The sequence below is a fragment of the Osmia lignaria genome, chromosome 8, assembly GCF_051020975.1.
Source record: "Osmia lignaria lignaria isolate PbOS001 chromosome 8, iyOsmLign1, whole genome shotgun sequence".
Lineage (NCBI taxonomy): Eukaryota > Metazoa > Arthropoda > Insecta > Hymenoptera > Megachilidae > Osmia > Osmia lignaria.
In genome coordinates this window covers 10,115,758-10,141,764 of record NC_135039.1, presented here as the reverse complement: position 1 = coordinate 10,141,764, position 26,007 = coordinate 10,115,758, and the positions used below count along the sequence as shown (strand labels likewise).

At 37.1% G+C, this 26,007-nt stretch overlaps 1 protein-coding gene and 1 long non-coding RNA gene across 2 annotated transcripts in view; one reads left to right on the top strand and one right to left on the bottom strand.

Moving 5' to 3' along the window:
- LOC117608842 (midasin) overlaps positions 1 to 833 on the bottom strand; it is a 70,508-nt gene extending 69,675 nt beyond the window's left edge. Inside the window, exons 1-3 of the mRNA XM_034334495.2 lie at positions 651 to 833; positions 326 to 552; positions 28 to 255 (exon numbers count right to left, since the gene is read on the bottom strand). Coding sequence (XP_034190386.2) covers positions 28 to 255; positions 326 to 552; positions 651 to 731 — 536 coding nt within the window. The 5' untranslated portion in view covers positions 732 to 833. The remainder of the gene's footprint in view (positions 1 to 27; positions 256 to 325; positions 553 to 650) is intronic.
- A 1,129-nt stretch (positions 834 to 1,962) lies between these two features.
- Positions 1,963 to 26,007, top strand: part of LOC117608885 (uncharacterized) — a 51,164-nt gene continuing 27,119 nt past the window's right edge. The window contains exons 1-3 of the long non-coding RNA XR_004582439.2: positions 1,963 to 2,120; positions 2,187 to 2,323; positions 2,403 to 2,599. This is a non-coding gene — a long non-coding RNA (uncharacterized LOC117608885). The remainder of the gene's footprint in view (positions 2,121 to 2,186; positions 2,324 to 2,402; positions 2,600 to 26,007) is intronic.

Sequence of the window (26,007 nt, the reverse complement as noted above, 5' to 3'; positions counted from 1 at the left end):
TATGTAAATCAAAGCAATCTTTTTTACCATTTTACACTCTCGTTGTCATGAGTCAGATATTTAAAAAATTTAGACCAATTCCATATGTACTTGAAATGTGTCGGCGCGCTACACAAAATGTCGTAACAAGCGGTTACCAGGTCGTAATCGGACACTTCTACGACCGATACTACTTTTCGCTTGTTCCGCCTATTAGGATCAATTTCCACACACTCGAATGGTGCTGGATTTACGTCAAAATATTGCATCACAAATCTGTGATAAAGCAGAATTAATTTTAAAATAATTAGGGTAAAATGTTTTGTACATCGATAAAGATACGTACGCTAATAAATCACGACTTTTGTTAAGTAATTTTCCCAATACAACAGAATTTAACTTGTGAACCGAATCTCCGTCGTTGAATGAAATCGTATCTGTAGAAATGCATGAAGATACTAGTGCGGGTAGTAATTGGGGAAAACATTCGGCGATATCTTCTGTACATTTTAGGTCCATTAAAAATTCACGCAAAATATATATAACTTTTTTACAATCATCCTTGCTTAGTTCCTATAACACAGTTGAAACATTAAACAAGGCGAGCATAGCGCTGGTTATTAATCAAGTGTAAAATTTTCGTATAACACAAAAGAGAATGAAATAATTACCTGGCCAACTTGAAAACGTGATAACCTTTGAGCATAACTTTCTTTTCTTTTAATAAAGGTCATTAAATTTTGTAGCAACATGTTTGAAAAACCAAAACACTAATCTACACGTGCAATCCCGGATAATTGTTGAACCCGATGTATAACGGACCACGTGCTTTTGACGGCTATTCCTGAAGAGAGTTTTACAGAACGACAACCCCTCCTCTTATCAGCAATAAATCCCTAGAGTGTGAATATTAATATTTTTCGTCGCATATATTTGTTATTAGCCAGCAGAAAAATACAGTCTGCATTTAGTAAAATATTGCTACCACTTTATAATCATAATGTAAGAGAAAAGGCGTTCTGTTGTCTGTTTGAGTTTGAAAAAATTTAGAGTGATTCTAGAGATCCTAACCTGCAACCTCCTTTTCTGACACATTCTATTTATTGAAATAAAACGATGAAATATTAATATTTGATAAAAGAAAATACATTTATTCAAATAATATTCAGTACAAAATATGTAAATTCACATAATAATTTTCATGTATCATATCAATATGATATTACACGAGACATTAATTAGAATACAACTTGCGTGATTTCGTTACAAAATTTCAGGGTGTGAATTAAATTCATCTCTAAGTCTCCTCTCGATGGCAGGTAAAGACAAATTATTAGCCTCAATATTGAAACTGACATATACAGGCTTGGACAGCTTTTTTGAAAGCCTTTTAGCCAAGTTGCTCGAAGCTTCATTAGCGATCGGTCCCATAATTTTTGTTACAAGTGGTTGGTTTTCATACGGTGATACCATTGCAAATGATAAATCGTTCATGGCATTTTCATTAACACCACCCACCCACAAATAAAGACAATCTTCCATTTTAATTATATGACAAGCGATTGTTTGTTCACCAACTGTTGCCACAAAATCATGAAACTTAAAAGAACATTCTGCTTTTGTTTCCTCCATCGATTCATTTCCCATAACTGTATTAATTATTATTTCTCGATCGATTCTCAGTGCTTTAATTATCACCTTAAGAAATGCTGACAGGAATGATAAACATTCAACAGAAACATAACCTAACAATTTTCAATTTGTATTTATTGCCAACATAAAAGTTGTAAAAAAGAAATCATGAAGTATGAAATACAAGTGTATCTACTGGCTTGTTTTTTTAAAAAATATCTGTAGTACTGTTAACTATCGAATAGAATCCAAGACGAAGAATTTTTTTAAATAGCCCGCGAAAATTTTGAACAGCCTCAGCCGGAAATAACCGAATTAGAACTTACTTTACTTCTTGATTAATACTCGACATTTTAACTTATTAGCACGCATAAAGTATTTTACAAGATGAAATATTTTACAAAATGAAGGTATTTAAATGCAAACAGGTATTATCAACTAAACGTAGATAAGAAAGAAGTCTAGAAATAACAGCGCTGCGGCCATTAAACAGTAAAAAGCTGAACTATGTAAGTATGATAACAAAAATGAACTACTGGTAATTTACCAGCCATAATTCATCATTTTGTCATTAGATGACACAAGCAGTATCCACTGTTTGGCGGTCTTTTTTAAAGAAAGTGCGTCTGTCCCAGGATTTGTTAGCGAACACACTAGTGAAGATCTGTGTTGCAGAAACCTGCTTTGGACGAGTAATTGTAAGAATTCAGAGGTGAGTACTAGTAAAAAAGGAATTTTCTTGTTTCTTTAGCTTTGATAGTAATTTTAGGAATGTTGCCATATTTTCGTAGTGTTAAATGAAAGCAGTCGAGAACTTCTAACCCCATTGAGGTCTCTCCTAACCTCCATCCTAGAGTGGCTGCATAACAACGGGATTCCTGCTTTACCTTATCAGGCTTAATTCTTAAATCTACAAGAAAAAAACGCATCGTGGGGCAATATAAGGAAAATAAGACATCTGGGGACGTCACATAATGTTCCGGCACCGGTAACGTACCTTTATTATTTAAAACATAGTATATTTATTTAAATTGCGTTCTTTGATGCACATCATTGATTCAGTATGTCCTGCAAATGCTAACAAATAAAAAAAGAGAAGAATATTGTAGAAAGTAAGGAAAAATTATTCAGTTTAGTTCCGAGCAGCCACCGCTAGATGCTTATATCATTTCATGATCTATAAAGTGCTATTTTTTTTAATATCATTATTAATGCCTCAGATGCACTATAATGCCATTATTTTCACTGTAGAATGTTCTATCAGTTTCAAAAAGCCCAGAAATCACCAATTTTGTGACGCGGTAGGTTTCCTGCGCACCACTAGATGGCGCTAAAGGCGCGCTTTTCAGGTTAAAAATTTAAAAATATCGAAATAAAATTTGATTGTATTGTGTTCAAATTTTAGTTCGTTCAATTATGTTATGAAATTTACATAGCTATGTTCTATATAAAGTAAACAATTCAAAATCATTAAAAATAATTCTTCCCTTTTTATTATGAGTAATTGAAATAGATTGTAATTACTGTTCGACTTGCAGTAAGACAAGAAATATTCTAGGGATACTTTTTTAACACCCGGTGTATAATAGCTGCGGGTCTAGCGAGGCTTATTGATATACCTGCACTAAAATCAGCTGCATGTGCAGTGAGCTGTATACCTAAGCCTCTAAACGGTCGAGGCGTGTATAATTTATGAATTATTATTTTGTGCTATAATGTTGGCCCCACTGTACACGCGGCTTTTTCAAGACGCACCAATGGGAAGGCCCATCTTGTTGGAAACTGAGATAAAAAGCATTCCCATTGGCGTAATATTAAAATAATACAACTTGCTTCGAGTACAAAACTAAATTTTGGTCCTTACTGTAAAGAGTAATTTCCATTTTAATATTTCGCGAGGTCTTAAAAAAAAAAATTAAAAAAGCAACATTTGTAAGGAGTTTAATTAGCATGAATAATTAAGAAGCATCTGTTTATCGCGATTAGATTTTCATGCGATTTTAAGCAGGGCCGTCTCAAAACGCCAGTTTATCGTAAATTATTATCAGCCCAAAGGTAATCGATGGATCCGCGCGGCTGGCGTCGCGCCGCGATCGCCGGGTCGAATCGGATCGATCGTCCGTCTAACCAAACAAGTATCGGCTCCGATATCTGCGTCTCGATCGCGGATCGAGATCGATAGTTACGCCAATGAAGCCGCACGAGAAACGAGCCCGTGAGGCGGCAAGTAGAGACGAGGGCCGAGCTTCGTGTATACTATAATTACGAGTAACTCAGCCACATTTGCGTTGATCCGACACCTTAAAGATAACATTTAGCGGCCCCTTTTATCTCCGTGGCAAACAAACCAATTTATACCTCAGCTCGCTTTGTGCTAGCTCGTGTTCCCTTGCACCCATACGATCTATCGGTATTCCCCTCTTTCTCGTCGAAAAAAACCCCGCCCCGAACTACGAATTAGGAGCATCCTTCTCCTCCTTTTACCACCTTCCCACCCCGATCCTTTCGTGCTTCTTCTTTGTTCTTCTTTCCCTCTTGTCTTTCATCTTATTTCGATTTTCTTCTTTACCCATCTCGCTGCTGCCATCGTAATTTTCGGTTAGTGTGTTTGCAAGACTGTCGTTGCCGTTAAGATTATTGAAATTCTTCTGTATTTTCGTATTACGAAGCAGCACCGTTATGAAGAAGTTTCAGGTATATTATTTACTTAATTCGTCAGGGTTCTTCCTTCTTAATAGAAGACGATCGGATGGAGTTAGTCAATGCCTAATGAATTACTTATCGCTCAGGCGGGATCGGAAGAGCGAGAAAAGGGCGAGGGAGCTTGATTAATGATTATAGTTGTTCAGTTAACATCTGAGATTCTCCGCCAGCTCGCCCGTTTTTCCCTTTGTTATTAACACTAGGCTTACCGACGTTTCTTCTGTACCTATCTCTATGCCAGTGGTTCTTAACCGGTGCTCCGTGAACTTAGAGAATGTGTTCCGTCAAAATATCCTGTTAACAAAATTGTGACCTGTTACGTATGTGATTTTTATTTATTATGCGATATAAAAAATATATATTTTGAAAAGGTTGAGAACCACTGCTCGCAATATAAAGAATATACATACTGTTTTATTTTATGACTGTGTTCCGCAAAAATTTTGTAAAATTATAAAGGTTTCGTGATTTTGGAAAGGTTGAGAACCACTGCCGTAATATAAAGAATATATATATATTGTTTTATTTTATGACTGTGTTCCGCAAAAATCTAGTAAAATTATAAAGGTTTCGTGATTTTGAAAAGGTTGAGAACCACTGTTCGCAATATAAAGAATATATATATACTGTTTTATTTTATGACTGTGTTCCGCAAAAATTTGGTACAATTATAAATGTTACGTGATTTTGAAAAGGTTGAGAATCACTGCTCGCAATATAGAGAATATATATACTGTTTTATTTTATGACTGTGGTCCGCAAAAATTGTGTAAAATGGTAAATGTTCTGTGATTTTGAAAAAGTTGAGAATCACTGAACGAAACAGCAGAAAAATTCTTTTCGACATTTATTTTCCTGGTATATCTAATTATTAATGCGTTAAAAAGTTAATATCATGGATTAATTAATCGTTAATGTTTTTATTGGTAACGCGATTCTGAAGCAATAATGTGCAAAATGAAAACACCCCTGCTTCTTCGAAGCCCAAGAGCAGACTGACTGGCCTCCGCGCGATGCGAGTGGCTTTATCAGATGCATCTGGCCCATTTACTGTGCAGAGATAGAAAGATGACTAGCGGGAAGGCAGGGGGGCAAAGGGAGCACTTCGCACGCTCCGCCCTGTCACCACGTTTGATCCCCATCGCAACGCTGACTTCGTTCCGTCTTACTTTTTTCACAAATTCTCATTTTCCTGCTTTGTCAGGTGACGCATTTAGTATTTGACCGCATCGGTCGATAACACGCGACGATCTAGAGTGCGTGTGCGTAAGGTGTGACTTACCGACTGCGACCAATCGTATCCGCATTCCTACCACTCGTCATCTTCTCATCTCTGCACAGTACTTACCTACAGTTGAAGTAACGCGCTCTGTGATTGGCGGAGGAGGGCTGGTTAGATAAGCGCAGCTATCTGATTGGTCTAAAGTGTTTTATCGGTAAAACAGTTGTCCAATTAACGCGCCGTAATATGACTACCAACCAGATTATTCGGTAACAGATACTGTACATTATATACTATTCATTTCTTCAGTTTTCCTTCGATTGTCATTTCACGCGTTCCACATCCTGCAACACGAGTAACATTTATGCTTTGAGACGAATAGTGGATTGACTTATGGCTAATAGAAAGTTAATATCATCCAGTAGGTTATAATTCCTCGTTAAATTCATAAATTGACGAAGAAGAATCTCTTATCGTTTCTCGTTTGCAACGAGAGGAAAATTAACGAGGGGGATGCACAATTTGAAGTGATTACGTGGTTGCGGAGGTTACGCGAAGGAAGAGGAAGGAAGAGGAGGGAAGAAAAATTAAAGAGTGGATCGTGGTTGTAAGAGATAGCATCTCCGGAATCGACGATCAAAAACTTCGAATCAGATCCCACGGTTGTGATTACGGCATCATGAACGAGTAATGAGATCGTATATCAAGTGGAAATTTTATTATTTTCAATATTTGCCGCATCTCCAGTCTCGTGTTTATCGTTCTAACAATTTGAAGAAGAATGTATGTATCTAATTAATTCGTTGATAATTAAGGCGAATTAAACTTGAAAAATAACATTAATATCAACAACCGATAAGGCAGAACAGCAAAGAAGAAAATACTCGTGAGACCAGCGTGAAGAAAAAAGGATTGCATGTAAATTAGTCGAGGATCGATAGGCAAATCAAACAGAAGGGACTTCGAGCGAGGGCAAAAACGGAAGAAAGTCTAAAAAAGGAGACGGAAGTAGGTAGCCAGCCAGCAGGAAGAGATCGGCTCCAACAAGCGGAAGGGTGGTAGCTACGCAAAGCGTGCCGGGTGGCGCAGAAAAAGCCTCGAACGAGCAGAGAAACAGGCGTAGAGAAAGCTTTGAATATCAAAAAGTCGCGGTGCGGGCCAGAAGGTGGGGAAAAAGAGGAGATCAACGAGGTGTACCCGTCGAAGACACAAAGTCCGAAGGAGCGGAGCTTGGAAACCGAGCAAGAGGACCAAGGAAGAGAAAAAAAGAAAGCGAAGGGATCGAAGGGAGAAGAATGCAAAGGATGAAACGAAGAGGAAACGAGGCCGAAGGATAAAAAAGGAAAAGTGGAGAAGGTCCAGAGAGCGGCGCAGCTAAGGCCTTGTTCACATCTGATCCCCGTGACCTTGTAAGGCAGAAGACCTGGCTGGAGTGTAACATTACACGGATGGTCGAGGAAGCTAAGTTAACCCTATTATGCACGAATTTTTCTGTGCAAACGATTTTTTAAATTTTACATGTACAATGGGTTTTTGGGGTCGCTGGTTATAAATATGAAATCAGGTTTTCAAAATTCAAGATGGCGGATTAAAAAATAGAAAATATCGCTAATGCTGTGAAATTTTGAATATAAGGGTTTTTGGGGTCGCTGATTATGAATATGGAAGCAGATTTTCAAAATTCAAGATGGCGGATCCAATATGACGGACTAAAAAATAGAAAATATCGCTACGGCTGTGAAATTTTGAATATAAGGGTTTTTGGGGTCGCCGATTACAAATCTGGAAGCAGATTTTCAAAACTCAAGATGGTGGATCCAATATGGCGGACTAAAAACTAGAAAATATTGCTAATGCTGTGAAATTTTGAATATAAGGGTTTTTGGGGTCGCTGATTGCGAATCTGAAATCAGATTTTCAAAATTCAAGATGGTGGATCCAATATGGCGGACTAAAAAATAGAAAATATCGCTAAGGCTGTGAAATTTTGAATATATGGGTTTTTGGGGTCGCCGATTGCGAATCTGAAATCAGATTTTCAAACCTCAAGATGGCGGATCCAATATGGCGGACTAAAGATAGAAAATATCGCTACGGCTGTGAAATTTTGAATATAAGGGTTTTTGGGGTCACTGATTATGAATCTGGAAGCAGATTTCCAAAATTCAACATGGTGGATCCAATATGGCGGACTAAAAAATAGAAAATATCGCTACGGCTGTGAAATTTTGAATATAAGAGTTTTTGGGGTTGCTGATTACGAATCTGGAAGCAGATTTCCAAAATTCAAAATGGCGGATCCAATATGGCGGACTAAAGAATAGAAAATATTGCTAATGCTGTGAAATTTTGTATATAGGGATTGATTACGATTCTAAAATCAGATTTTCAAAATTCAAGATGGCGGATTCACAGTGATAGCAATATTTTCAGTTCCTGGTCTGCCATATTTCATCTACCATATTGAATTTCGAAAATCTAATTCTAGTTCCGTAATCAGTGACCCGAAAAACATACCTAAATCAGCATCAAAATATCAATATCTATACATTCGAATTTTATCAGAATCGATTTTTTTCTGAAAAAGAAGCAGCATTTTTCCGGGATCGACAGTTATTAGATTCACATATTAATATCGCATAAGAAATGTTTCCATAACAAAAATAACTAGAGAGTGAAATTGTAGAGCTAAAAAGTGGAAGTGCAAAATGTGACACGTATATGCAGCAAAGGGTTAACTAACCAGGCCAACCGATATTCCGATCGGTGGTGCAAGTTACTTGTCGTACCCGAATATGAATGCCGCCTTAAAAGAAAAGGATGAAAGGGACGAGGATAGGAGCATAGAGGCGAGAGTGGCGAGGATCGAAGGTGTTTTTCGGGGCGTGGCGAGGGCCGCGTGATTACCAGGAGGATCGGTTAGCGCGGTGAGAGTTCAAAGCATCAAAGAGGCCCGACCAGCGAGAAATTGCTTAGGATTCATCTGCCGGCACGGGACCCTCCGGACGTTCCTTCGTTCGTTCTGTTAGAGGTGTATTGTGCACTGGAGAACTCCGGCTCCCCCTCCCTCTCTCTGCCCCTTTAACGGATTGCCCTTTAACTAACGATCGAATACCTTTGCCGGAATACATCGTACGAGATGATCGTAACACTGTTCCCTTTTCTCCAGACTATGGAATATGAATTTTCGACTCCGACTTGTGGTTAAAACAGTTTACACCTCCGTGTAACGTGGATTCTTCTCCAAGTTCCATAAGGTCTTCTGCGAATCCACATTATATGGAGCTGTAATTATAAATGAGGGGAAAAATGGCCCTACGTCCGCTGCAAAAGGGTTAAATCACCGTAGATTTAATTCGTGATAAGATTAAATCAGATTACGTAGCTAGAAAGTGTAGATTCTATATCGGAATGTTCGAAAGTCTAGATTCGATATTAGAAAGTAGACGTTTTGTGGAATAATGGAGTAACGCAGTTATTTGTATATTTCTGCTTTATTGATTTCTTATTTCTCAGGCGTTCTAGAACGATGAAAGGATTAATTATCCTCAATTACACCGTGCGAGGCTCGTTATTTTGTTGAATTTAGGTGTAGGTACGTAGGAGAGATTTTAATTGCACCGGGTACCATATTCCTTTTTTAATTACTCGCGCAGGAAACATAAGATATTATTTAAGCGCTTGTAATCATACGTCGAAAACAAAATGCAGAAATTGTTTAATACCCAGGTATTGTTCCCTCGCCTTTCAAAGGCGGATTGCGTAAACAAATCTTTAATTAACATGAATAATTAAAATTATTCGTAATCATTTCCATATTCATAGAATCAATTTTTTTTTTTTATGAAATTATAATCTTTTGTCCCGCGAAATCTACTTGTTTAATCTTTTTCATTTTCCATTTTCTCCCTCGGGTAATAAATTCTCGTACAGAATCTCGGATAATAGATTCTAAAGTTTCCAGCTGAAAGGTTATTTAAAGTCGTCAAAAGTGTGACGTGAATTAAAGCGAGACGCGAATGAAAAGTTGCGGATTCACCGTTACTCACGACTTTCTGGCTTCCTCGATTTATAAAGTGTTTTTAAACGCGTGAAACGTCAGGTTGAAATTTCAGAAGCCAGCCTAAACCTCCTGCATATCAATCGAGGAACAGTTTATTTTGGCCACGAGCGACGAGAATCGTCGTATCATCGAGCGTGTGTCACGCTTTATCATTTATTTATTTATTTATTTATTTGTTAATAAACGGGGATTAACCCTTTAGATACAGAATTTAATCAAAATAATTTAAAACAACAAACCTTCGTGCCTATAAGATGGTATTTGGTACAAGCGGCATACAGAAGTCTGGTGTGACTGCAATAAGTTAGGCAGAGAATAGTCTCAGAAGGATAAGCACTGCTAACGCAATGTACATTTCATAGCATCATCGTTATTAATTGGAACGGTTCCTACTAGATTTATTCGAGTACTCGAATTTCGAGTTAAACAATGATCGGTCGATCGAGCCGAGCCGAACGCTTGAATTTTGCCGAATTACTCGAAATCGACGAATTACTCGAAAAATCGAACTACTCGAATATTCATGCCGTCTTGACTCGAATTTTCAGCTCGAATATTCGAGTAGTTCGATTTTTCGAGTAGTTCGTCGATTTCGAGTAATTCGGCAAATTCAAGCGCTCGGCTCGGCTCGGCTCGAACAATCGAAGCGAGTTCAGCTCGGCTTCTAAATTACGAGTACTCGCACACCTCTACTAGATTTATTCGAGTACTCGAATTTCGAGTTAAACAATGATCGGTCGATCGAGCCGAGCCGAGCGCTTGAATTTTGCCGAATTACTCGAAATCGACGAACTGTTTGAAACCAAAGCGAGTTACTCGAAAAAATCAAACTTCGATAGATTCGAGTCAAGATGGCTCGAATATTCGAGTAGTTCGATTTTTCGAGTAGTTCGTCGATTTCGAGTAATTCGGCAAAATTCAAACGCTCGGCTCGGCTCGAACAATCTAAGCGATTTCAGCTCGGCTTGTAAATTACGAGTACTCGAATTTCGAGTCAAACAATGATCGGTCGATCGAGCCGAGCCGAGCGCTTGAATTTTGCCGAATTACTCGAAATCGACGAACTGTTTGAAACAAAAGCGAGCTACTTGAAAAATCGAACTACTCGAATATTCGAGCTGAAAATTCGAGCCAAGATAGCTCGAACATTCGAATAGTTCGATTTTTCGAGTAATTCGGCAAAATTCAAACGCTCGGCTCGGCTCGGCTCGAACAATCGAAGCGATTTCAGCTCGGCTTGTAAATTACGAATACTCGAATTTCGAGTCAAACAGTGATCGGTCGATCGAGCCGAGCCGAGTGTTTGAATTTTGCCCAATTACTCGAAATCGAGGAACTATTTGAAACAAAAGCGAATTACTCGAAAAAATCGAACTACTCGATTTTTCGAGTAATTCGACAAATTCAAACGCTCGGCTCGGCTCGTACTATCGAAGCGAGTTCAGCTCGGCTTGTAAATTGCGAGTACTCGCACACCTCTAAAGATCGGTGAATTAAAAAAAAAAAAAGGCTCGGCTCGTTTAACATCCTTTTATGGTCGGTATTCACCAGCTGGTGTGCTTTGGTAGCCGCGAGATGAAAAACAGATAGATTTAGCGGTAAACGAGCAAGGAAGAAACGGAGGGCACACACGTTGCCGGCCATGTATCAGCTACCGCATCACGGTTTTCTTCGCATTAAAAATCAGATAGCATCCGTTTCAGATTACTTTATAAGCTTCCTGCTTGTTTGTTTGCTCGGATACCTTGTTTCGTTGATTAATTAATATTAACACCTATAAACATTTCTTCACACTTGGCGGACTCTGGTTTATCTATGCAAGGCGTTTCATCTTTTCAATTATTTGATGGATTAGATGGACATTCATGAGTCGAGTTTATTAAAATATTCGCTATTCTTTTTCTATTATAATTGAAGATTTGCGGGATAATATTCAAATTTCGAAGGGTAATTAAGAAAGCGTAATGCGAGATGCATCGAACTTATTTTTAAATTGAAAATAATGTAGATTACTAATTAGATAAAGGATGAAACGTAATTTAATATATACATTCATTCTTTAGCTCGCGATCCCCAAATGGGGATTTTAATATTTTTTATCACTTGCAAGAGGATTATATTAAATAAAATGTTAAACAAAAATAAAAATTTGGCAGTTAATGGGATAACAGGCAACATACATTTTCAACAAAAATACCTCGATAAAATTTTTAATTTAAAATAAGAAACTGGAAACAAGTCATTTTAACCCTTTGGTAGTTCTAGTGTTAATTAGTTAACTGGTGACTATAAAAATTCAAAATTTTAATAAGATGAAATAAAAATGTGATTTGGTGATACGTTTCCTTTATATTACCAATAGAACTGCAGTGTATTTTATGAAAAAAAAAATTTTTTTTTGTATATTGGTATTATTTTTCACAAACTGAGTTAATTATTTTCCTCGATGCATCTGGTATTCTCCGAATTGTTTCGTATACTTTAATTTCTATAATATTTCTTGTTTATAAATTTTATTATTTTTTGACAATTTTTGAATTTTTAATAATAATAACATTTTCAATGATGTATCGTTAATTTTGTATCGAATAAAAATGTAACCCTTCCTCGTTTTGCTTTGCTTTTTTCGTACAATTTATAATAGAAATTTATAATAGTCTTAGCTTGATTTTAATTTTACATAGCGCGAGGGATTTTTAAAATCAAACCCCGCAGTTAACTGGTTAACAGTGTGTAAATATTTTTCATTAGAAATTAACAAGATTGTTTTCGGTATCATCGTCTATCCAGAAGTTTGATCCGTCGGACGCCATTAGGGATTGAAAGATCCATTTCCCATGAAAAGAAACTTATAACATGGATTCTATATCCTACAATTTCTATTCAAACCCTTTTTCTATCAATTCCATCGTTGAATAAAACATTTTATCACAAAATAATCGATGGCTTAGAAAACGGTCCTCCCCGTCGGCTGCTGTCTTTGCAACGTTCTTTAACTTCATATCCAAGAAAATGATATCGTTGAAGAAAATTTTGCAAAGAATAATAATAATAATAAAAAAATGTAGGAATTTTTAATATTGAAAACTTTAGGATTTTGAAGTGATCGAATATTCCACTTCGACGACGTACAATCTCTGCGATAAACCAACAAAACTTTTACGTCGAACACGTTAGACGCGAAATTTCGACGGAAATAGGAAGAAAGAATCATCCTCTAAGATTCTGTGTCGCAATACTTCCATTTATCGTTCGACTTTCGTGACAAATGGACGAATTGCACCATGAATGCCGCTTACGCATCGCGGTGCGAAGTACTTTATTGGCCGTCACAATCGCCGGATGCTAATTCAATTGAAAATGGATGAGGTTCAACCTAGTAGAAAGAATGTATGAACCGTAAAGCAACTATTGCGACAAATTAAATCAATTTAAAAATCATTATCTTAAAATAACGCTATAAAATTGATAGAAAATACGCATCGCAGGTGCCAGGCAATTATTGATAACAAAGGGAACTGGACGTCGTATTAACAATAAATCATTAAAAGGATAAGTTTCCGAATGCCTCCCCAAAATTGAGAACTCAGGTTCGCTATACAGGGTGGTACAAGCGAGTAGGGGGTGGTTCTACGTGAAAAATTGAATCGAAAATGTAGAATAAAATTTTTTCAATGGACGATTTATTTTCGAAAAAATAATTTTGAAAATTTGTCGAGTACCCGTGCACTTGAACCAGTTTCAACTCGACGGATTTCATTGTAGATCACCTCTTTTCTTGTTCGTAAACGTTGTCAATGGATCGATGGACGGATTTCCAGAATTCGTCTAATTTATGAACTGTAGGAAGTGATGTCCACGTTGCAAACATAACTGTAATTTCCTTATTAAATTGCATCGAACGTTTTCTAATGTGTCGCTGTGCAATTTTAATTGTTCAAACGCTATAATAATTTTTTGTTTTAATTGTTCAACACTCGTCATGTCCGTGAAACTGAAGCTAAATCAAGTACACGCGTACTCGATAAATTTTCAAACTTATATTTTCGATTCAATTATTCACGTAGAATCACCCTCTACTCGCTTGTACCACCAGTTACAGGACACCCTAACCTAACCTAAATTGACTACAAGTTGGTTTCAGAGCTGGATGTCTTACCGTTTCTGAGATATCGTGGTAAGGTTAGGTTAGGGTAGGTTAGGTTCCGTGCATGCGCAGTATTAAATAGCGCATGCGCAGTATTAAATAGCGCATGCGCAGTATCGAATGGCGCATGCGCAGTATCAAATAGTGCATACGTAGTCCCAAAATTGTACAAAAATTTCTAACTCTTAATCAGTTTGTTGTAACCTAAGTTTTCAATTTTGGGGGAAACATAGCCGGTTAAAATACTAATTAAGAAACATATGCGTGTTTTTTCAAAGTAAAGAACAAATTTTTATTCACCTCACTCTTATCGTACAAACCGTATCTACTCGATGGAGAGGACAAATTTTTCTCCGAAACATAACATTTTCCACGGAGAAAGCCATGAAAGATTCCCGTGGGAGGAGGAGGGCACCGCTTCCTGGATAGAAGTTAAATGGAGTACGAAGTCGCATTTCTCGGCAACATCCTGATTGCTGGCGCAATCGTTCATGCAGCTCTCCTTACAAGGAAACGACAATAGGTTGGCTCCATAAAACACGCGCATTAACCACATAGCTGGAAGGTAAGCCGACTAAAGTTACGGCAATCGGACTTGTTCAACTGGTACGAAGGAAACGATGAGGAAAACAATGTGTCTCGCGGTAGTACGGTTCCTCTACGACTCGTACCATTCTTAAGACAGTATACACGTTAACAGAGGATGCGCAATTCCGGGTGAAAAGTGCATGCATGTGCAACTGCATCGGAATGGCATATCGCAGTGCATTAATTCCCGTAATGTGCGGCTGAAACGACGTGAAACCACGAAATAAATGGCTGTTTCGCTTCCTTCGTTTAATTATTGGCATTTCAGGGTCCCGAGTCAAGGATCGGCAACTGAAACCGTGGGTAAAGAGTGTTTCTATGCCGCCGTTCCCTTCTCCTTCCATCGCTGACTCCCCTAATAAAACAGCATCTTCCTTTTTCTATCTCTCTCTCCCCCCCCGATATTTTCCACGCCGAACGAACGACGATATAAATAATAAGCTTAAGGGAGAAATGAAATTTTAAACGAACGTATCGTTCCTTAATGGTACCGTGTTATTCCTCGATGGGTAATCCTGGGAGGATTCAACGGGAACATTGTGACAAAATGTTTAAAATGTTGCGTTTCAAGTATTTCGTTGAAACGGGAAATTATAGAGGATGCCTACTGAATTTGAAATATTTTTATTGCCTGTGTTAAGATATCTTCAAGCGGTCTTTTTAACTTTTACGGGTTTCGCCGGCTGGTGACACGTTCGATTACCATGGGGGGAAAATAAACGTGTGCTTTTTGCGTGCACCTGTGTGTGGTCGTTTATGCTATTATAGAAATTATTCAGTTTTTCAATTTCGTATCTGATTATACGTAAATAGCTGGCTGTAAATTGCGAGAAACGGTAGCTAATGTGACGAATTAAATTTGCGATAGTATTTTATCGAGAAACATGGGAAAAAAAGAATTAATTTTACGGTAATAATGTAAATATACGATAGAATGTTTAGTCGGTTGAAATTAATTAACTTTCGTTGATAACGTGACAAATTGATACAAACGATTTCTACCTTTCATTAATTATGCCATCAATGATTTATTACTTAACTTACACGCCTTACACGTGTAAATAATTTGAGAAAAAAAGAGCTTCGTTCTCTTCTGATATTTCTAATTGAAAAATCAACGAAGACATCGATTATTAGGAAAATCACACCTGTAATTAACATTTTTTTTGTCTATGAAATATTATTCAGTAAACGGTGTATTATTTTTCATAAAGTAGCAGAAGTATACAATTTATAAAATGGCAAATCGAGTGATCAAAATTGCTATGGAAAATGTAATTATTATAAATTACAGAAGTAAGGAATCGTGTCGGCGTAAAATACTATCAGAAGGCGATTATTATTTGGCGAACGATATAATTTATGCCCCTATAAAATATTCAGATATGCAAATTGATGCAGAATTGAAAAAAAATTCGTTTTAACACGAGGAAAATTAATAAAATAATTCCTATCATTTTTCATTTTCCATTTTTCAAGGAATTATGTTCAAGGCTATGAATTTATGAAAAGAAAAGAATTTATTGGATATTTAAATTTTTATTTATTGGAGGTTTCAATTTTTCTAAGAAAAATAAATATAGTAAGAATAATTTTCTACTATTTTTACTGTGTCTTATTAATAAAAATTAATAAATAAATTATCTTGACAGAAAAAAGTGCACGTGCAGGGCTTGAAATGTTTCGTTCAACTCAAGAATTTATGAAAAGAAAAGAATGAATAATTTTAGAAATTTTTTCTCGTATATTTATTGGATATTTAAATTTTAATAATTTAAAATTATCTCGCCAGGTTTCAATTCTTCTAATAATTTTTAAAATTTTTTCTACTATTTTTATTGTCTTATTAATAAAAATTAATAAATAAATTATCTTGACAGAAAAAAGTGCATGTGCAGGGCTTGAAATGTTTCGTTACTCAAGAATTTATGAAAAAAAAGAATAAATAATTTTAGAAATTTTTTCTCTTATATTCATTGGATATTTAAATTTTAATAATTTAAAATTATCTCGACAGGTTTCAATTTTTCTAAGAATAATTAAAAAAATTTTTTCTACCTTTTTTATTGTCTTATTAATAAAAATTAATAAATAAATTATCTTGACAGAAAAAAGTGGATGCGCTGTGCTTGAAATGTTTCGTTCAACTCGCGATATCCTTCGATTTATTTAAGACGATTTAACCCTTCAACGATATTTCATCCCCTTTGTCAAGTTCGTATCGTAATTTGCTGTTCACCAGAGGCAAAGTTATTCAGGCTGTTCGCTATTAAGGATGGAAAAACAAAGATGGAAGTCTAGAAGGGAGAGATGGTTATAACGAGTCTTATTATTTACGCGGATCATTATTGTGACGGCGCTGATCGGTCATCGTCCATCACTTTCCTTAATCCTTTCCAGCTCCTTCCGACCTTTTATTATCCTTAAAGTTTCGATAAGTGCCGTGGCCGATATCATAAATCAGCCCTCCTTCTCCTCGACGAGCGAAAAAAAGAAAAAAAAGAAAAAGAAAAGCCATCATAGCCCGAGTTATTAATTATGCTCCGCCTGATCTAATTACTTGAGCCCTGCTTTCTTTCACGCTCCTTTCGCGTTTTCATTAAAAATCATTCTTTCAGACTCGTTATCGGCTAGTTTTTCAACTTTATCGCTGGAAATCATTTTCTTTCTTCTTATTATTCTTTTCGTTCATCATTCTTGCTGTTCTCGAGTTCGCAAGGGAATCGAGCAAAGACCGATCGTTTAAAATGTATTTTTGCAATAACGATTTGCACACCTTTCGACCATCTGGGAGAGAAACTTCTTACGTGATTGCCGCTCGACTGAATAATGGCCGACTTCCGGTCCTCCGAGGAACACGCGACGCTTTAAATGTTGTCATTAGCCGGTTATTTGTTCAACGAATGTCATCGGCTTCTTTCGAGAAACCCCCGGGATATCTACCGTGTTTCTGCCCTGTTTCCCTTCAAGCGCGACCGCTTTTCATCCTCTTTTCTTTCGAGGAAATTACACGTTCCGTCGAGGTTCCAGGCTGTTACAGCCCTCGGGGAACAATACCCGGAATATTCGCGATTCTTGTGTAATTCCTCGTTCGTAAGTCACTGGGCACACTTAGGTGTACGGGTTGTTTCAAAATGATAGAGTAAATTCGATTTTTCAAGTCGCACAGCGAATTTAGATGGAAAAAATCAAAATTTGAAATATTTCCTGATATTCGAATTTTAATTTTTCTGTATTTCTGGATTCCTGTAGGTCTCTAAATGATATTTAATTTATTTATACACTTTTTTTTAATAAGGTATTATTTATACAGAAGTCTGCAGTCGCGACGACAGGGTTTTAGAACACCATTTAACGACGAATGTTCTTACCTGTGGTAGATGGAGATTGTTACTGCAGATTGTTTTGTCTTTTATAGATTTTGTAGAGAAAAGTGTGCACTTTCGTTCTGTAATAGAGAAATTTAATAAGTTTGATTACTTTGGAAAATAAATGTATCTAAAGATAGTTAAATTTTTGCTTCATGCATTTCAGTTTTTGGAGTAAAAATAAATGGATTCAAGGAGATTCTCCAAAATTTTTGTCTTATTTTGTAGTGTAGACTCTATTTTTCAGTTGCTATAAAAATCAGGTGTATTTCTTTGCCAGGTGTTCTGTTATTTGACATATTTGCGATGAATGGCGGTGAACAGGTATACTTAATTACTACCACTTAATTATCGAAAATTGCTTCAATAATTATTATTAGATCCAAAAATTCTGTAGATATATAAAGGGTTATCCAAAATAGACTATAGGAAGTTTTCTTTAAATAAAAAACATACTGTTTTTAATTTCATTGGTTTTTTAATGTAATTATGAGTTATTATTTACCTACACAATTAACTTTTTTGATAATTATAAAAATTTTGATAGTGAATGATTTTCAGTATCACAAAGTATGTCTTCTACATTTTCCTTTAAAAATTAAAAATTAGAAAGTTTGTATATAAACAAATTCAGTTTTCAATTATAATAAACAATAAACAGTTTTTGATAAACAAAATTTAATTAACAAATTTTTAATTTTAATAATGATTAAAATTTAACTTCAATTAAAATTAAAACTTTAATCTTCAAATTTCTGCTGATTTAGACTGCGAAAACAAATTGTTATTCTGTAAAGGTAAAAAAAATTGAAAGATTTTTAATTTTAATAATAATTACAAATTTTAATGATTAAAAAATTAAAAATCTAACCTTTTCTTTTATTCAAAGGTGTAATTATTATTAGATTAACTACACTAAAGTTTAATTATTATTCTTTTAATCTTTTACAGCTTAATAATTTTTTTTCGCAGTTCAAATCAGCAGGAATTTGAAAATTAAAAATTTCCATCTACAAATGACTCCATTATAAATTGATATAAGCAGCTAGTTTTTACAAATGATTTTTTTCCACCTAGATTCATTGTTTATGTCCCACTATAGCGTCGCGACGAATAATATTAACACGTTCTTTTACCTCTTGGTATGGTGAGAAAACAAATGAGAATTTGCATTCTTCATTAAGAAACAAACTTGTGGATAGAACCAGTTACGTCGATGAATGGATAGATAAATGAGTAGTTGCGTAGCCGCAAGAAATCGATGAATAAATAGATAAGAAAAATAAGCGAGATAACGTTAGTACTTTCTATCGCAATTCAGACAGCAGAACAGATTTATAGAAGGATCGGCAATTAATATAGCGATGTGGAAGTATGTAGATTACGGTACGGCAATAATTTAACTAGACACCTATTCAATGCACAAATGGATAGCCGTGTAATTATTAATTTTTCTTTTTTTCCTTTCTTTGCGTAAAACTAACGATGGATTATTAAGTGAAAGCCACGGTATACTGGACTTAAAAAAATACATTCGGTAACATTGATTAATAATAAATTAGATCGAATACAAAGAGTTCCTTTAGGTAATCATTGTTTCTTTGACTCGCCGACGCGATTGCCTATCGAGAATTTTTCCAAGCCCGTCATTTCGAGTCAAACAATGATCGGTCGGTCGAGCCGAACCGAGCTCTTGAATTTACCGAATTACTCGAAATCGAGGAACTATTTGAAACAAAAGCGAGTTACTCGAAAAAATCGAACTACTCGAATATTCGAGTAGTTCGATTTTTCGAGTAATTCGGCAAAATTCAAGCGCTCGGCTCGGCTCGAACAATCGAAGCGAGTTCAGCTCGGCTTGTAAATTACGAGTCAAACAGTGATCGGTCGGTCGAGCCGAACTGAGCTCTTGAATTTGCCGAATTACTCGAAATCGAGGAACTATTTGGAACAAAAGCGAGCTACTCGAAAATATCGAAATACTCGAATATTCGAGTAATTCGATTTTTCGAGTAGTTCGTCGATTTCGAGTAATTCGGCAAATTCAAGCGCTCAGTTCGGCTCGACCGATCGATCATTGTTTAACTCGAAATTCGAGTACTCGTAATTTATAAGCCGAGTTGAACTCGCTTCGATTGTTCGAGCCGAGCCGAGCCGAGCGCTTGAATTTGCCGAATTACTCGAAATCAACGAACTACACGAAAAATCGAAATTTGATTTTTTCGAGTAGTTCGCCTTTGTTTCAAATAGTTCCTCGATTTCGAGTAATTCGGAAAATTCAAGCGCTCGGCTCGACCGATCGAAGCGAGTTCAACTCGGCTTGTTAAACAATGATCGGTCGGTCGAGCCGAGCCGAGCCGAGCGCTTGAATTTCCCGAATTACTCGAAAAATCGAAATATTCGAATATTCGAGCCATCACGGCTCGAATATATCAAAATCTGGTTTTTTTCGAGTAGCTCGCCTTTGTTCCAAATAGTTCCTCGATTTCGAGTAATTCGGAAAATTCAAGCGCTCGGCTCGGCTCGGCTCGACCGATCGAAGCGAGTTCAACTCGGTTTGTTAAACAATGATCGGCCGGTCGAGCCGAGCCGAGCGCTTGAATTTGCCGAATTACTTGAAAAATCGAAATACTCGAATATTCGAGCCATCTCGGTTCGAATATATCGAAATTTGATTTTCTCGAGTAGCTCGCCTTTGTTCCAAATAGTTCTTCGATTTCGAGTAATTTGTAAAATTCAAGCGCTCGGCTCGCCTCGGCTCGGCTCGACCGATCGAAGCGAGTTCAACTCGGCTTGTTAAACAATGATCGGTCGGTCGAGCCGAGCCGAACCGAGCGCTTGAATTTCCCGAATTACTCGAAATCAAGGAACCGTTTGAAACAAAAGCGAGTTACTCGAAAAAATCGAACCACTCGAATATTCGAGTAGTTCGTCGATTTCAAGTAATTCGGTAAATTCAAGCTCGGCTCGACCGATCGAAGCGAGTTCAGCTCGGCTTGGCACACCACTAGTACCTGTTCGCGCCCTTACGCTACCGAACGAAGCCGAATCGAGCAACGATACAGTTTAAAAGAGGAGAAAAAAAGAAGAGGGAATGTTTCCATGAAAGCGATCTAACGCGGTGGTTGTGAAAAGGCAGAGGGCATTCACGCCGATTATCCAGATAATGGGTGGCAGGAAATTTCGGTGGTCCGTTTCTATGTGTGCGACCCTGTTGGGGCAACAGAGTACGCGAGCAGCCCACGGTTTCCATCCTGGCTTCGATTCGCCGGAATGATTCACGGTCCCGGCCTCGACAAAGCGCCAACTCGGCGGTTCGCAAGAAAAACGAGCCACGGGCAATTTATTTTAAATATAACCGCCCGATTCGCTGAGTCCGATTTGTTCTGGGCATTAAAAGGGCTGCTCGGTCGAGGGGCGAAACGAGAGGGACGGGAGCACCCTCGTACACGAGTCCCGTACAATCCGTACAATGTTACCCTCAAAACATGTCTGTAATTCGAATATAATGGACTACGGTGTTACCCTCTATTCCACCCTTCCTCCCCTTTGCCCCGCTGGTTTACACGTCGATCCGCGTCCCGGCAGACACACGTTCGCCTAAATCCTAAAATCTACGCCCTTGATCGCTGAATCGAGAAACTCTGATTCCGAACGATCTGTACGATTTTTATTTTAACGCAAATTGAACAGCTGCGAATATAGTTGATAAAAAAGGGTGAAGGGAAGGAAGGACAAGGGTAATCGAACTCCATTATTCTAAAATTATAGACTCGTTTGAAGATAATACCGAAGCAACCGCACATCCTTATCCAGACGTTCGCACCTCTGTTTCCAATTCTTTTCTCGTAATGATTCCTATTACAGGAAAATCACCATTTTCCATTCGTTCTTTGTACCATTTCGAGTAATTTATACGTCGTGTTTATTCTGAAATGGAAAATGGCAAATCTTACTTCGTAGGATGTTTGAACGTGGAGGTTCTGTCGTGCGGTTAGAATGGGAAATAATTTGCGCAACATCCCCGTTCTGATTTCTTGCCTGCTGTCCTAAAAGGACGTGAACGGCCTGAAAAAAGTGACGCCCTTTTAGAAGGACATTTCTCAAGCTACGGGGTTCGTTGGACCGTGGAGAATCACCCCGATATTTTGAGTGATCCAATTTGCCGGTTGCTGCCACGGCCATAAGGACACTTCTTATGTTCGTTCAAACACGCACCAAGTTAAAAGGTTTCGGGACGAATTACGTTAAACTGTTACTTCTTATAACTCCGAACTTACTTACCATAAGATAAATTGGTAAATTGCGGAATTGTAGAAATTACTCGAGAGAAACGTGTCTTCCCCTAGCTAAAAGGCCTAGCGCATCTTTCGAGATTTCTATCTAAATTACTCTATCTATCTTTACAAATGAGCTATCGAATGAAAATGAATGGCATCTAGTTTCTTGTAATATACGTTTCATTTTCATAAGTTGAACCGTTCAGGAGTTACAATGAAAAAAATGATAGTGCGAACTGTAATCAAAGAGCAGACACCTTTTGTTCTTCCGCTTTTTAGCTTTAAAATTTCACTTCCTGGTTATTTTGGTTATGGAAACTTTTCTTACGAGATACTGAGATGTGAATCTAACAATCTGTTGATCCCGGAAATTTTCTTTTGTTCAATGAATTTTGTTATAAACAAATGAAGCATGAAAGAATGCTGCTTTCTTGGGAAAAAAGATTGATTTTGATAAAATTCGAACGTGAACATATGGATATTTTGATGCTAATTTTAGTTTTCAGGGTCAATGATTACGGAACTGGAATTAGATTTTCAAAAATCGATATGGCGAATCAAAAAAAGAATAGAAAATATCGCTAATGCTGTGAAATTTTGAATATAGGGGTTTCTGGGATCGCTGATTAAAAATCTGGAATCAGATTTTCGAAATTCAATGTAGCAGATACAATATGGCTGACCGAGAACTGAAAATATTGCTATCGCTTTGAATCTGCCATCTTAAATTTTGAAAGTCTGATTCCAGATTCGTAATCAGAGACTCCATAAACTCTTGTGTTCAAAATTTCACAGCATTAGCGATATTTCCTATTTTTTAGTCCGCCATATTGAATCCACCATCTTGAATTTTGAAAATCTGTATCCAGTTCCATAATTAGCGACTCCACAAAACCTTACATTCAAAATTTCACAGTATAAGCGATATTTTCTATTTTTTAGTCCGCCATATTGGATCCACCATCTTGAATTTTTAAAATCTGATTCCAGCTTCGTAATCAGCGACCTCATAAACCCCTATATCCAAAATTTCACAGCAATAGCTATATTTGCAACTTTTTAGTTCGCCATATTGGATCTACCATCTTGAATTTTCAAAATTTGATTCCAAATTCATAATCAGCGACTTCATAAACTCTTATATCCAAAATTTCACAGCATTAGCAATATTTTCTATTTTGTAGTCCGCCATATTGAATCCGCCATTTTGAATTTTGAAAATCTGATTCCAAATTCGTGATCAGCGACTCCCTAAATCCTTATATCCAAAATTTCACAGTATTAGCAATATTTTCTATTTTGTAGTCCGCCATATTGGATCCACCATCTTGAATTTTCAAAATCTGATTTCAAATTCGTAATTGGCGACTCCATAAACCCCTATATCAAAAATTTCACAGCATTTGCAATATTTTCTATTTTTTAGTCCACCATATTGAATCCGTCATCTTGAATTTTGAAAATTTTATTCCAAATTCATAATCAGGGACTTCATAAACTCCTATATCCAAAATTTGACAGCATTAGCAATATTTTCTATTTTTTAGTCCACCATATTGAATCCGCCATCTTGAATTTCGAAAATCTCATTTCAGATTTCCAATTAGCGACCCCAAACACCCCTTATATAAGTAAAATTCAAAAAATTGTTTACAGCAGAAAAATTCGTGCATGAAAGGGTTAATAGGAGCTATATTCGATTAGCGAACGTTTCAATCGCTTCAACGACCCGTTCGAAACATGTTTCATCCTCGATTCAAATAAGATTACTCGACTGCTGACACCGAAAGAGGATTAAAAAAGAGGCGTGAAGGGTCTTGGAAGGCGGCGGACCGACGCGACGCGACGCGACGATCTAAACCGATTCGAGTGAAATGGAATCAGCGGCCGAAAGCGGAGGGGTTTATTATTTCCAGCGCATTGTTATTAATTCAGCGTGCGGCGTTGGTCGTGCAGTAAGAGCGTAAGCTTGTCACGGGCTTCCTGTTGCCCGCCACCGTGACCTGTCACCCTTCGCAACCTATGGCCACGTTGTTCTTTGTGAAATTCATTAAATCATCGGCATTCCGCGTGGCACGTGGCCAGCCTTCCCCTTTTACAAGCTCTTTCGCTAAATTAGGATCCCGTTTGCTCCTTCTTTCATTCTTCTTCCTCCTCCGCGCCCTAAGTAGCTTTTCTGATTGTCATTTTCGATGGGTTAAAGTGGAATTTTATTGCCACCATCGAGCTTATAAATCTAGCTTCGGAAATTTTTCATAGTACACCCGGTGCATGGATGAAAAACAATATAAAGGACTATGCTGATACAAGAACTATAAATATGCAAATATGATAACTGGTCAAATAACTTTAATAGAATAAAATAAAATAAATATGAAAAGTACGTTATCAATATATAAATGATACATAAATAATAATGATACATAAATAAATGATACGTATGATACATAAATAGACCAATTTTAATCCCCGTTATATCCTCGTCGTGGATTTATTATACAGGGTGTTTCGTGAATGGTGAGCAAATCTTTGGGAATAGGTTCCTAATGCTTGGAGAAGAAAAATAAGTTATATCAACATAGGTCCGGAAATGATTAGTTTCTGAGTTATTAATGTTTTTGTGCCACAATTCTTGATATGTATGTACATACACCGAGTTGCATTGAATTTGTCGTAGTGAAGTTGGCTGCAAATTCACTAACGCATTCACGCAGCGTCGGTGAGTGAATGCGTGGCCAACTTCATTGTGACAACTTCGATGGAACTCACAATACACTGAGTTGCATTGAACTTGTCGCAGTGAAGTTGGCTACAAATTCACTAACGCATTCACGCAGCGTCGGTGATTGAATGCGTGGCCAACTTCACTGCGACAATTTCGATGGAACTCATCGTACACTGAGTTGCATTGAACTTGTCGCAGTGAAGTTGGCCACGCATTCACTCACCGACGCGGCGTGAAGGAGTTAGTGAATTTGTAGCCAACTTCACTGCGACAAGTTCAATGCAACTCACGACACACCGCGGATGGGCCCGAAAGCACCCATTGAACGTATTTGGAAGTTCGAATCTACTCTCGGTCAACAGGAGTGATACCTCTAGTATCTTTTTGTACACTAGATTGCATTGAACTTGTCGCAGTGAATTTGTAGCCAACTTCACTGCGACAAGTTCAATGCAACTCAGTGTACATATTTCCTGATAACTGGATAGGTAGAGGTGGACCAATTGCCAGATTCAAACCCATTGGATTTCTTTCTGTGAGGTTATGTAAGTCTTTAGTGTATTCGTCTACAATAGGTGATATAGAAACTCTCCGCGACCGAATTGTGGCAGCTCTTCAGACGATACGCGCCACGCCAGGAATTTGGGAGCGTGTTCGGAGCTCAATGAGACGACGAGCTGAGGCTTGTGTTGAGATAGGAGGTGGACATATTGAACATTTCCAAGAACTATGGCACAAAAACTTTAATAACTCAGAAACTAATCATTTCTGGACCAGTGTTGATATAACTTTCTTTTCTTCTCTAAGCATTAGGAATCTATTCCTAAAATTTTGCCCACCATTTACAAAACACCCTGTGTATACAGGGTGTCCCACTTTTTTCTGCCAAACTTTACCAGCATATTCTATACTTAAAAATAAGAAATAAAATGTTATATAAACATAGGCTCTGAAATGCTTTATTAAAAAATTATAACAAAAGTACAAAATAATAATTCGTGTCATTGGTTGATCAAATGATTTCGTCGCAAATGTCAGTTCTGCATTAGGTAAACCGACAATCTATTTCTCTGTTCTCTACTGCATTGAATCAGAAAGCAATCTATCATCATTTCGTAATTTTATTATAATTTTTAATAAAGAATTTAAGAGCTCATGTTTATATAACATCTTTTCCTATTTTTACAAGTAGAGTTTGACGGAAAAATATTGGGACACCTTGTATTTGCAAAGAGAGTTCGCACGAATTCTCTCATTAACCGTGGCAGGTTTGAATAGAAAAGTTCGTTCGCCAATCCTT